General features: G+C 31.7%; 2 protein-coding genes across 2 annotated transcripts; one reads left to right on the plus strand and one right to left on the minus strand.

The window, feature by feature from the left end:
- Positions 1-4,242: 4,242 nt before the first annotated feature.
- Positions 4,243-9,608, plus strand: LOC141701492 (protein CHAPERONE-LIKE PROTEIN OF POR1, chloroplastic). The gene is made up of 5 exons (XM_074505135.1): positions 4,243-4,406; positions 4,670-4,767; positions 5,536-5,918; positions 8,936-9,012; positions 9,095-9,608. Exons 1-5 carry the CDS (start codon positions 4,348-4,350, stop codon positions 9,243-9,245), a joined length of 768 nt encoding a protein of 255 aa, XP_074361236.1. The 5' UTR covers positions 4,243-4,347; the 3' UTR covers positions 9,246-9,608.
- A 430-nt stretch (positions 9,609-10,038) lies between these two features.
- LOC141701493 (tetraspanin-8-like) lies at positions 10,039-11,375 on the minus strand. The gene is made up of 2 exons (XM_074505136.1): positions 10,731-11,375; positions 10,039-10,459 (listed from the first exon to the last, which is right to left on the minus strand). Exons 1-2 carry the CDS (start codon positions 11,226-11,228, stop codon positions 10,142-10,144), a joined length of 816 nt encoding a protein of 271 aa, XP_074361237.1. The 5' UTR covers positions 11,229-11,375; the 3' UTR covers positions 10,039-10,141.
- Positions 11,376-13,173: the final 1,798 nt, after the last annotated feature.

Below are 13,173 nucleotides of genomic sequence, written 5' to 3' on the forward strand. Positions count from 1 at the left end.
ACTAATCTCTCATCTGCTCAGCCTAAAAGATTTACTTTTAGAGTAACATCTTTCCTCAAACTATTTCTTTCTTCACTTCATTTATTAGCAGCTTAACATAATATAATTATGCACTCTTAAAGTTCAAAAGTCAGAATGTGTTCTGTTATCATCAAGGCTTTAATTTATGGTTGTTATTCTATCAGTCATAAATTGGGGAGATTGTTAGGAATCAAACCTGAATTTTGATGATAAGAAAATCACATGACATAATTATGTTAAGTCAAATTGTAGCCTTTAACGGTTAGCCATTGAAGGAGTAGTCCATCAACTGATGAGGTTTTTGTAATATTTTAAAGTGAGATTCTTATTATAGATAGTAATATTGTTATTCATTCAGAAGTCATGTTGACTCAATGGATAATATAGAATAAAATGGCTAATTGTAAATACTTGATGTCATGTAATTCTGATTAAGTTAAGTGAACTATCAACTGCTAAGTGAAGCTACAACATGAACGACTAATTACATCAACCCACTAACGGCTAATCCAATTATTGTCAAAGACTAAGGAAACTCAAATAGCTGGTGATAGTGGCCTGACATTGGTCAAGTATTGAGTCTGACACAATATATTGAATGATGGGAATCTCTGTAAAGAAAATAAAACCCAAGACAAACTTTGCATGTGATCTTTGATTCTGAAGAAGAAGAAACATCTAGATAAAATATAGGCTCGTTTATCAAGCCTCACGGGAAGGAACGCAGAAGCAATCTTGCTGGACCTAGAAGACCGTGTTATGTATTGTCTAGAAAGCATTATAACTTGGTGGTATATAAACCAAGTTGTAGGAGATGTATCACTTAAGAAGTAGATTTACAATTTTAAGAGCGAAATAGAGATATCCCTTCTTGAGTGAAACACTGTAAATTGTTGGTGTGAGATTACTTTGTAATCGTAGTAGATTATTTCTTCAATATAAACCTCAGGTGGCTAATAAAAATAAACCACTTTAAAATTTTGAATATCTGTGTTCAGTTTTTATTCCCCAAATATAAATTACTATGAAAATTTTATTTTAGATTCAACCCCCCTTCTACAAATTAACCTAAATTGATTATTAGTGAATACCAAGTTAGTTATTAGTATTTAAAAATACTATTAAATACTCCCTCCGTCCCAATTTATCTGTCATGTTTAACTTTTTGCGGTCAAATTGACTCAACTTTGACTAAAACTTTCACATAGTGGATTATCGAAAAAATTTATAAAAATTATATCATTAGAAAGTATGTTTAATGTACTTTAATATGTATTTTTCAGTTTTTCAAAATAATGAAAAAATAAGATTTTATTTATGGTCAAAGTTGAGTCAATTTGACCATCAAATTTGACCATCAAAAGTCAAACAAGACAGATAAATTGGGACGGAGGGATTAGGACTGAATAGGTCTTAAAATTAATTCAGGGCAATTAAGTAATTTCAGCAAGTACCGTACGACTGATCGACTATCATATTTTTAAAGTTTCCTTTATTATAATATAGTATCGATAAATAATATACTATAAATAGATAGTATAGATAAATCAGGTATAAATTTTGACATCGTCGTGTTTTGCTGAATATTCAAGTCTTTTTAGGGGTGTAAACGAACTGAACTGTTCGCTAAACTCATCCGGTTCGTCCGAGTTCAATAAACTCGTCCGATAAGCTTATCGAACTCGAGTTCTAACAACATTTCTTATCCGATAAGGTGTTCGACTTGAGTTCGGTTCGTATTCAGTTCGAGTTCATTCGTTAGTTAAGCTCGAGTTATATTCAAAAAAATTAGTATATTTATAATATTTTATGTATAAATAATATATTAATTATATTTTATAATTATTTCAAATAAATATTTTATTGGTGAGAAATTATTTAATTAATAGTTATATACAATTTTTACTTCAAATAAAATTCATTATTTAAAAAAAATACATATAATGTTCATGAACAATTCATTTTCATTCGTGTTCGGTTCGGCCCGATATGTTCGCGAACAATTCGTATTTGTTTCAAATATTATCGAGTTCGAATTAGGACAAAAAATTTTGTCAGATAAGATTATCGAACAATATTTGGTTCTTTAAGATTTTGCGAATTCATTAAATGTTCGTCCAAGTTCAGTTCAGTTTGTTTATAGCTCTAAGTCTTGTAGGTCTCAACAAGCACCGTGCGAGTTTTTCATTTTTTAGAGTTAAATGCAGGTTATGTACATGAAGTATCCACATGGTGCAAGTTGTGTACCCAGACTTTTAAAATAGCAAAATGTGTACCCGAAATTGCTAAAATCATGCAAAATGTGGACGTTCGTCAAATTAAGGTTAAAACCTTTAGTTGAGGAGTTTTCTTGTCAATTCATAATTGTTATATTATTAATATGAATTAGCCTATAACTTGCACATATTAATACACTTTCCATTTATATTTTGATTCATTTATTTGAACATGATAACATAATATTTTTTTCTTCGAGAATATATATTATTAATACTTTAAATTTTATTATTATAGTTAAAATAATTGTTACCTAATAATTCTCAATTTTTATATTTTTTTAAATCATAATGGAATATGTCGATAAACAATCAATTTAACATTAATAATCATATACATGTTAAATTTTTTATTTTTTGGATATTAAATAAATAATTTTCTTGATTTCATTTTAAGATGTTAGTTATAAATAATTGTTTCGTTAATATTTCTTAAAGCAACAAATCCAACAATATACTAATTCAAGTCTCAAATATTATATAAAAAATTATGGCATAATAACTTAGGACATATTTAAGTGATTTTAATTTCAACAATGTGCATTATCCTCACCATATATTTAATATTTTATTATTATTAGATTTTCTTTCTTCATTAAGGGACAATATGAAGTAAAAAGAGAAATAAAGTGTGTATAACAATTTATTATAAAATACTATAAGATAGTGTAAGGAAGGAGATGACTTAAAAATTAAGTTTTGTAAAATAATCAATTTATTATCTCATTATTTTTAATAATATTTCCATTACTAAAATATAAAAGAATTTTTTTTTTGTATAGAACTCAATTTGTACTAAATCAATTTTAATACTTTATTTTAGAATAAAAATTATTAACTTGAAAGAGTTAAAAAATCAAATTATATCGAATTTTAATTTGGAGAAGGAAAACCAGTTTTTATTCATCGGGCTTATGTTACATGAGGGAGATACAAAGTGTTTTTGGCAAATTGCAGAATAGGCACTGACATTTTCCCTATATTACGAAGGAACTTGACATCCCTAGGGGTGTAATCGAGCCGAGTCGAATACTGCCACACTCGGCTCGAACTCGATTAAAATAGTTTGGATTTGAGCTCGAGCACGAGCTCGACTGAGCCTTTAATTTCAAGTTCGAAACTCGGCTCGTAAAAGGTTCGGTAGGCTCGAGTTCGGCTCCAAAGCTCGAATAATTCACTAAATATTAACAAAAATTCAAAATATGGCCCGCAAGGGTTGGCTCAGCTGGTTAAAGAGGGGATAACTATCCTCTTGGTCACAGGTTCGAATCCCACGAGAGGAGAATTTATGATTATACCTCCTGAGTCAGAGCATGTCGCTTAAATGCGGTTTACCTTGATTCACGTGGTTTGCAGGCTATTGCGTGAGTCCGTAGGGTTTACCCAGTGCGCACCCGAAGGGTAGCGGCTGCGGGTTACCTACGATAAAAAAAATAAATTCAAAATATGATCGGTTCGACTCGATAAAAAATAAGTAATATATAAAAATATTATATATTTATGTAAAAATATATTTATAATAAAAAAATTAAAAATAATAGAAGCTCGATAAGGCTCGCGAACCTTACGAGACGAATAATTTGAAATTCGAGCTGGTTTGGTTAAAAATTCGAAAATCTCGGACTCGATTATTTTCGAGCCGAATTCGAATTTTTTACGAGTCGAACTCAATTAGCTCACGAACAATTTAACTCGTTTATACCTCTACACAACCCTAACTTCCAATTAGAAGGATATATACATTTTGCACGATTTGATAATTTCAAATACACATTTTACTATTATGAAACTTAAGTACTCAACTTGCACTATTTAAATACCCTAGGGTCAACGGGACAGGGCCGACTTTATTTTTACCCGCCCGGTGATAGACAGCCCCAAAAGCCCAAAGGTCACATAGAAGCCCATATATATGTATATAGTACAATATAAAACAATAGTTTTGTTTGTTTTGGAGGTCTCTTTTTCTATCTTCAGCTCCGATAAGCTGTTGAAGGCTTTCCAAAAATTACCCCAAAAAGTCTGAAAAAAGGGGGGTGATTTTCTAATCATGATTTCTCTTTTAGCTTCAAACCCTGTTCTTCCCTCACCTTTTCTTGGCTACAAACTGTAAGTATATATCTTTCTTTCTTTTTATTCATATGTATATTTATTCAATTGCCATTTCATATCTGAATTGTGGTATGTGTACTACCTCTCATACTTAATTTTACACATTAAAGTATTGGGTTTTGTTTAATTGTTGTTAAATTAAGGTTTTTTCATGTTTTCTTGAAAAAAAATGACATCTTTATGATTAATTAAGGATTTTTTTTGATGTTTTCTTGAAAAAAATGACATCTTTGTGATTAACTGAGGTTTTTAAATTGTAGCTCAAGTGGGAATTTTAAGAGGTTAGCGCCTAACAGAGTATGTTTGGCTCCGAGAAATTTCAAGGCCAAATGTACAATGGATACATCTTATGGAGGAGGTATGATTGTTATGTTTACAAAGGGTACTTTTAGTTTGATTTTCAGTTGCTTTTTTGTAGTTTAGAGGACTTAATCGAGATTAAACAACTGGTATTTCAATTGGAAGTATGGTTTAGGATAGTATCGTGTACCCAGACCATACCCCTATTTCAATCGGAAATATGGTTTAGGATACTATCTTGTACACAGACCATACCACTACTTTCATAAGTAGAAACTGGTTCCTTAGAGACATATGTTATTATGTTTTATGTTGTAATATTGGTATGTATTCAACTCGTGAAATAAGTGCTGGCACACTATTCGAATAGGTAAAGGGACTGGTTCAGTGACTTATAGAGTTTATGCTGCCTTGAGCTATAGCTGTAACTCTATTTTATAGGATCATATCCCGGTTTTCTAACATATGTTTAAAGAACATTCATGATATTTTAGAATCTGCTTCGTATTAGATGTTGAACTCTTTATACACTCAAGTGTTGGAATAAAGAATACTTGTTGCATTAACTGATATTTGATCATTTTATAGGATTATATCCTGGTTTTTTAAGATATCATTAGATAAAGTTGGTAATTTTGCAGAGTCAGGTTCATTTTAGATGTTGAACTTGTTATAAACTAAGTGTAGGAACAAAAGAATACTTTTTCTATAAAGGATATTAGATTATTGATATTTTAGCCATGAATCTATTATAATACTGATTCCTTTTGCACTTTGGAACTATACTGATATGTATTAGTGTTTGGCTTATATAATATTACTGCAGGTAATGTATCAAAGTTTCCCAGATCTAGTGTTTGGGATCCATATAAGCGTCTTGGCATAAGTACTGATGCTTCGGAGGAAGAAGTATGGAGTGCTCGAAATTTTTTGCTGGATCAATATGCTGGCCATGAGAGAAATGTCGAATCAATAGAAGCTGCTTTTGAAAAAATTTTGATGACCAGTTTCTTGAAAAGAAAAAAGACAAAGATCAACCTAAAAAGCAGGCTTAAAAAGAAAGTAGAAGAGTCCCCACCGTGGGTAAAAAACTTGATCAGTTTTGTAGAACTTCCTCCAAATGTGATAATCATTAGAAGGTTGTTCCTATTTGCATTTATGGCATGCTGGAGTGTGAACAGCCCCGCCGAAGGTGGACCAGCTTTCCAGGTTTGTTCGATTTCTTCTAGTTCTATGTACTTTAGTTTTTCTAAAAGTTAGCTAAACATAGATGTCATCTATTTCTCAAATGGAGTGTCCATGTGGTGAAATGCTAAATATGGTTCTTTCAAAAAGCATTTAAAACAACTCTGAACTAAGTATTTCATGCAATGCATTCGAAGCCACTTTCTTAAGTGTCACCGCTGATTTTCTTTTTTCTTTTTACCTTCCATTACTCAGTTGGTTGTTAATTAGGGTCAATCTGTCAGCTAAGTCTGAAAAAGGATTTTCTTGTTTGACCTACAGAGTTCAGTTTTAGATATAAGTATGTGAAATGAAGAATAATAATTTCATTTTTACCAATTATGTTACATAGTACGTATTGGTTTCTAATGCTTCACTTGCATGGACTTTTAAAATCCCATAAAACAAGTTTTTGGTGTTACAATTGTGTGATTTTGTAAGTACCCTCGTTTGTGGATGATGGGCTGGAGTTTATAAGAGAGATTTCTTGAAAGATGGAGATACTGATGGTAACATGGAAAAGTTCGAAATAAAAGTCCAGCACAACTAACATCTTAACCTTGTATTAAGCTGTATGTCATGTCTGGTCTTGTTCTCACAAAAGTGATAGATCGATGGATTACCATTCATTTGGCTTAAGTGAGTTGTAGTTCGTCATCCTAAAAGCGGTCTTCGAAGTGCAGCTGATTGCAAGGCCCTCGTGATAGTTTTATTTGTCTGATTGGTATATTATTGCCTCTATTCTTTTCCTATCTGTCTGATTGGTATATTATTTGTCTCTACTCTTTTCCGACGTCCTCATTTAGTTTCTTCTTTTGGACATCATTCTTTCTCTTTTATTCTTTTATGCTAAGTTCTTGGACTCTTCAATTTTGCCCTCATACCCGTGTCCATCGGACATGACATGGGCGTGGGTATGGGATCTGAGTCGGATCCTTCATATGGAAGCCGGACACATTAACGATTAACCTTAAGAAATTTTGTTCAAAATGATTTACAAGGCCTCACAACAACTTAATCCTCTTAATTCTTGGGAGGGATGTCTACAGATTACTATTTTCATGTTATCCTTTTGATTTATGTTATAAATATGACATAAAGATTATATATATGTTTATTTTATGTGCTAGAAGACATGAATTTACAAATGTAATGTATAAAAAGTAGGTATAATTTCGCTTATGTGAAGGTTATATGCCGAATCCCTGCACCCGTGTCCAATTTTGGATCTATTTTTACGAGCCCTAAATTTTAAAAAACTAAGAGTTTGATACTTGGATCCGCACCCGTAACCGACTCCGGGTAACTTAGCTTTCTTGTGGCTATATGAAGTTTCTTTTTATTGTATTCGCTTCTGTGCATATATTATCTTATACTGGTTCTCTGTATCTTTCGCTATAAATCTTGAACGCATTGCTTTGTGATTCAGGTGGGGCATATTGTCCTCATCTGACATATATGCTTAGGCCGAAAAGTGACACATTCATTTGTTGATTTGGACCAGTACATGGGCATATAATTTCTGCATTTAGCATAATGCATCTAGAAAGCTACACATACATACATATTAATCCTGGACACCTGTATTAGTGAAGTGAATGGCTTGCCACTATAAATCAATGGGGAACACTTTACCTCTTTTACCTTTTAGGCTTGTCGCATAAAAAAATTGGTTATTTTGATTCAAATTATTATATATGTTATTAATTCTTACCATAATTTATTTCTTCATGGTACCAGGATATTTTAGTTTGTTCATACTACCAGGATCTGCCAAACTGGCATTTACTATATTATACGTAATTGTATATCTTTCATGTTTATCGTCCCCAGGCGTGTTGGGAACAATATTAGTTTTGGTCGGGGTGGAATCAGAGCAACAGCTCCTTAACTACACATTAATTAATTTCTGTATGTCAGAGTCCATTTTCTGTTGCAACTTGCCTACGCGTACTTAGTGCGCATTTTTAAACAACTGACATAGGAAGGAGGCTTGTTTAAATTGCAACAATTGGTTGAAAGACATGAACATGCATAATTCACTGTACTGGACAAGAAACATCCCATTCTCTTCGTAGCAAGCTCATTGGGAGAAGGGGCTTTTATGAAACTAACGTAGGTGAACATGAGTAGACACAGTCAGATATTATTTAAGCCTACCATGTTTACTAATTTTGTGAAGTTGCTCTTATTGGTGACATTGTCTGAGTCAGTGAGAGGCTCTTAAAGCAATCCAGTGCCCAAGAGTTGTCAAGGAAAAAATTATTGCTCACTGTTGCAACTTCTATTTACCGCTTCTTTTCAGCCAGGCATCAATAAGTTAACTTTGAGATTAACTGTCAATAAACCAATTTACTGATGCAGCTTTTATTTTCCCATTTATCTCTTGCTTAATATTTACTTTGTTGAAAATTTGACTCTCATCCCCAACACATTTATAGAATTTGTACTGTATTACATGATTTTAATATATTTAACTTCTGCATTCATTTTGGCATTAGGAGAATAAACATTACTTGTTTATAAACTTCCTCCAGCTGCCTGTACAATGTTTTGTTGAACATTGCAACCAAATTAAAGTAGAACTTTACTGAAATTAAGAACATATCTAATACTGTAAACACGAATAAATTCAGATGCCTATATTCTCAATCAGTCGCAGTTATCTTATAAGAGTCCTTTTTTTGTTCTCACATTAATTTTGTAATTTTTTAAATTGTTTTCAATTCTCTTTTGCTACACATTGCCTTTTTCCTCTAAGAAGTACATTACTTTGTTGTTTACTATTAATAATAATTCTATCTAGTTTGTTTTGTATTTAACAGTGCCTATGAGTTATGGTGATATGATATTTGCAGTTAGTGAGCAATTTGCACATGATTTATGAATATCTCTTTGAAGAAATGGAGTAAAATAAGCGTCCATAATGTCATCATGATACAGATTTCAAGTTATTGCTCTTTATCAAGTTTCATCAAGTTAAATTGTTGTTACCTACATAGGTGGCACTCTCTTTGATGGCTTGTATGTACTTTCTCTATGACAAGACTAAGAGTTTAGCTAGGGCTTCCATCATCGGGTAAGTTGCCCACTTCAAGACAATTCAACATTAATTAATTTTCCTGAATATTAAGATTGAAGCTTGGTTTTTTATATTGCAGCCTGGGATCACTTGTAGTTGGCTGGATTTGCGGCTCTTGTTTGGTACCTATGATCCCATCTGTTCTGATACAGCCAACATGGACCCTCGAACTCCTAACATCTCTGGTGGCCTATGTATTCTTGTTTGCTGGATGTACTTTTTTGAAATAGAAGGCCTATCTTTTTATTATTTGCAGATCACGTTTAGCACACTTCCAGAACAAAAGAATAGTTTTGAAGGGCAAAGATTTACAAGTAGATGATTGTTTGAAGTTTATACTGAAACCATGTCTTGTCATATTTCGTTTATCAATAGAGTGAAAGATTGAATTTTAATGGATGTAGAGCAAATGTCAGTGATGTTTCAGTTTGGTTCTGACATTGATATTGTACTTGGGTATTATACTGAATGCCGTATAAGGATACAGTGCATCAAGTATAACTTGGGCATCATACTTTTGTAAGGATACAGCATTACGTATGATGCCTTCTGGTCGGGTTGGATATATTTTGAATCATTCTTCCTTTTGCTTTCGACATGAGCTTGATTGTGAAAACTCTCAAGGCTACAACACCAGGTAAACCATCCCCTAAATCTGGTGCCTGTCCATGTTAATATTCTTTCTTTGCGATCTTCCCCTTATGTTGGTAAAGTTGTCAAAAGTGAGGGTTTGGAGTATAGTTTAATTTCTTTTACGAGGTAACATGAACAACAGCCAGTAAATCATAGAAGCAAACATCACATACACCAACTACAAAAAGAAAAAAAAAAGTTTCACCAAAAGTTTTATACAATTTTATAGAATTTGATTTTGTCTAAATGGTCTTGCCACGAGAATTTTAGGACTCCCGGTGTGTTAAATGGGGAAGTAATGTTATTTTTTAGTGTTGTTATATATTAGGCCAATATTCAAAATCTGGAAGTCTTTTGTAAAAGTAAGTAAAAAAAGTAGTACAAGGCAAAAATTGAAACTAACATAGTTATAGGTATTCCACTTGAGACAACACAAAAGTAATTGTTCTCACTGCAACATCTGAGACCTAATTACAATTTATTAATCATAGATTCAATAATAACCTTTCTGCATTCTCATGAAATATTTGTCGTTGCGGCTGTTCTTGAGAGCACAGCAGCCAAGTGAGTAGATAACAATGACAACAAGAGTAACACATATTGAAATAATTGCCAGAAGTTTCCACTGTTTCTTGATTCCATTGAGTACTCCTGCCTTGCAGGAACTGCAGTTGAAACACAGCTCATCCTGCTTGTTGCTCCAAGTCGTGCAGTCCGTGTTCTGATTTTCTTGACTCTGTTCCGGGGCTATCCAGAATGTTGCGTTTTTGAACTGAAATCCGCAATCTGCAGGAGGCTTGCAGCATCCGGACTAAAAGTGAAAGCCAACAAGTGATGAACAATATTAGTTAAATACTTTAATTATACCAAAATTAGTTAAAATTGACAAGATTTGATTGGATTTGTATCTTAAACATACAGAGGGTACAAATAACATTTAAGAACATTTTCGGTAAATCTAACATTAATCTCAAATTTAGTTAGGAATCCAGGGAATTAATGACAATCAAATGGAATTTAATGCAAAACAAACAACAAATCCAACATGTAAAAATAATAAAGATTTGCAGTTAAAAATTTACCTGAAGGGGTGACAAAGGACGTTCATCAAATTCGTGGGCAGTTTTAACACCAGAAAGACTAGAACAAACATGAACATCAACCAAACAACTCTTAATCTTCCCCCAATTTTTACCATTCACCACATATTTTCGCAACCAATTCGAATAATCCCCAAGCCGATACTCTTTGTACCCTTTTCCAGAAATAGCCTGTCCAACACCTTTATTCGTTACAATGACGCTAAAAATAGTGAATCCGATCAATCCCAGCACCAAAACAAACATTAAAACCACGTACAAACATAAAAACACCGAAACACCGTAACAAGAGCCAACTATACCAAGTATAGACACTCCCAGAAGAACCAAACCAAGGCACAAAAGAGGTTTTTGAATGAAACTTTGGCACAATGATCCGGGATGTGTCATCAGCCAAACTGAAAAACCAATGGCTGCAACTGACACAATCAACGTAAGAAAGTTTAGAACTGTGACTGTTTTGTTACTTGCACTACCCATTTTGCGGTATATAATATATACAAATCTGAAAGAATGTATGATGATAACCAAAGAAGAGAAATGAAACAGATGGATTGGTTGATTTATGGAGATGTGTCTGATGGGGATATGAAGTGAAACGGTTGAGTTGTGAAAGGATACTTGCGTATAGTATTTGGTTTTATTATAGACCTGCACGTCCTTTTGTTACGTGAATACACGGCAGTTAATTTTATGTAATTTAAGTCCAAAAACATGCATGTATGAGATTGAGGGGTGTCTTGGATTGCGGTTATAATTTTGATCGTGTGGGTTTGGCCCATTTTGTTCCCCTTCTTTTATGGATCTTTTTGGTTTACCACATATTTCTTGTCATCAAAAATCAAAAATAACTGAATGTACAGTTATTTATTTATAAATTGTAAAAGCATCTCCGACCATCATAGCTAAAATGGTTAGTCAAATCAGGATTATGTAAAATTTTATTAAACTAGTAAGCCATGCACTCCAGTGGTATTAGCTGTAATTATTAGCTATATTTAAAAATATTGTTTTATTCCTATTTTTCAGATTTATATGTATATATATAAACTTTAAATAATAAAATAAATTTAGTTAATACTTAATTCAATACATGAATAAAATATATAATTGTAAGTTAATAATTATTACAACTGAAAATATAATAACATATAAATATTACAAAAATATTTTTAACAAAAAGTTACTAATATATATTGTTAATTGAGTAAAGTTCTATGGAGTCCACCTTTTAATTGGAGTCCTCGGAGTTCATCTATATTCTGCAAATAAAATATCTTCTAAAACATGTTATCTTACAAAACATATTTCATAAATATCATTATTTCAATAAAATCATGCAAATCTCAAATATTTACAAGTACAATATGTATGTTCTGCAACATGAACATTTATGTTCTGCAAACTAAACATGTTTTGTAGAATAATATATTTTGCAACGTTCTACTTGTAAAATCTATGCAATCTGCAAGATTTTCAATAAAATTGTGATATTTGTAGAATATCATTCGAAAAATAATTCGTTTTGCAACAATTTAAGCTATATTTTACTTGCAGAACATATATGGACTCCAAGGACTCCAATGAAATAGGGGACTCCATAGAATCTAACCCTTGTTATATATATATATATATATATTGTTTGTTAAAAATAATTAATAAATTTTGTTAATACGAGAACAATATTTTTACACTTAATATTATATAAATTAAAAATATTATATATAAAATAATAATTTTAATATTTATGTATTAAATATTATATAAATATGCGCATGTATTAATGTGTATGTGTATATAGTAATGTGTTGATTTAGGTCTAAACATGAATTAAATCTAACGTGGAAGATATAGCTAACAACTACAGATTCAACAAATATAGAAGACGAGATGAAAAATATCTAATTTTTTTTGCTAACACGTGATGTAGTTGGAGTGGTGTTTTTTTTTACCTAATATTTATATCCGAGTGCCAGATAGGATTTTTAGCTAACAAAATGTTATGGTTGGAGATGCTCTAACTCCTTATTAAACAATTGAGCTAAGTTTTTTTTTCCCATTTTATAAGCTTGTACATGTCACTATGATGGTCTTGTACTTTTACGAATTTTTTAATACATGTTTTGAATAGTTACGGCCAAGGTTACCTTAAAATTGTTGTTTTTTATTGCATCCTTTTTTTATAAATATTTTCATAAGATAGCATAACTTCAAATGAAAATTTAATAAAAATAATATTTTTCTAAGAAAAAATGCATTTTGTGTACCTGAAATTTGGTCAATCCATCACTTCAATGATAACCTGTGAAAACTATCACTTGCAATACTGCAGTTTAAATTTAATTAAAATTTGTGTATTCCCGTTAGGGACCAGTTAACAGTGTGAGGGTAAAATGGTCCAAAAACAGGTTTTGAAAATTAATTT

The sequence above is a fragment of the Apium graveolens genome, unplaced genomic scaffold (assembly GCF_009905375.1).
Source record: "Apium graveolens cultivar Ventura unplaced genomic scaffold, ASM990537v1 ctg3924, whole genome shotgun sequence".
Classification (NCBI taxonomy): domain Eukaryota; kingdom Viridiplantae; phylum Streptophyta; class Magnoliopsida; order Apiales; family Apiaceae; genus Apium; species Apium graveolens.

Bases quoted from the DNA above. Each gene is read 5' to 3' on its own strand.
- LOC141701492 (XM_074505135.1), top strand. From the start codon at position 4,348: ATGATTTCTCTTTTAGCTTCAAACCCTGTTCTTCCCTCACCTTTTCTT. The intron at 4,407-4,669 runs GTAAGTATATAT...TTTAAATTGTAG, and splicing joins CCTTTTCTTGGCTACAAACT to CTCAAGTGGGAATTTTAAGA. The intron at 5,919-8,935 runs GTTTGTTCGATT...TTACCTACATAG, and splicing joins AAGGTGGACCAGCTTTCCAG to GTGGCACTCTCTTTGATGGC.
- LOC141701493 (XM_074505136.1), bottom strand. From the start codon at position 11,228: ATGGGTAGTGCAAGTAACAAAACAGTCACAGTTCTAAACTTTCTTACG. The intron at 10,460-10,730 runs GTAAATTTTTAA...TTTCACTTTTAG, and splicing joins GTCCTTTGTCACCCCTTCAG to TCCGGATGCTGCAAGCCTCC.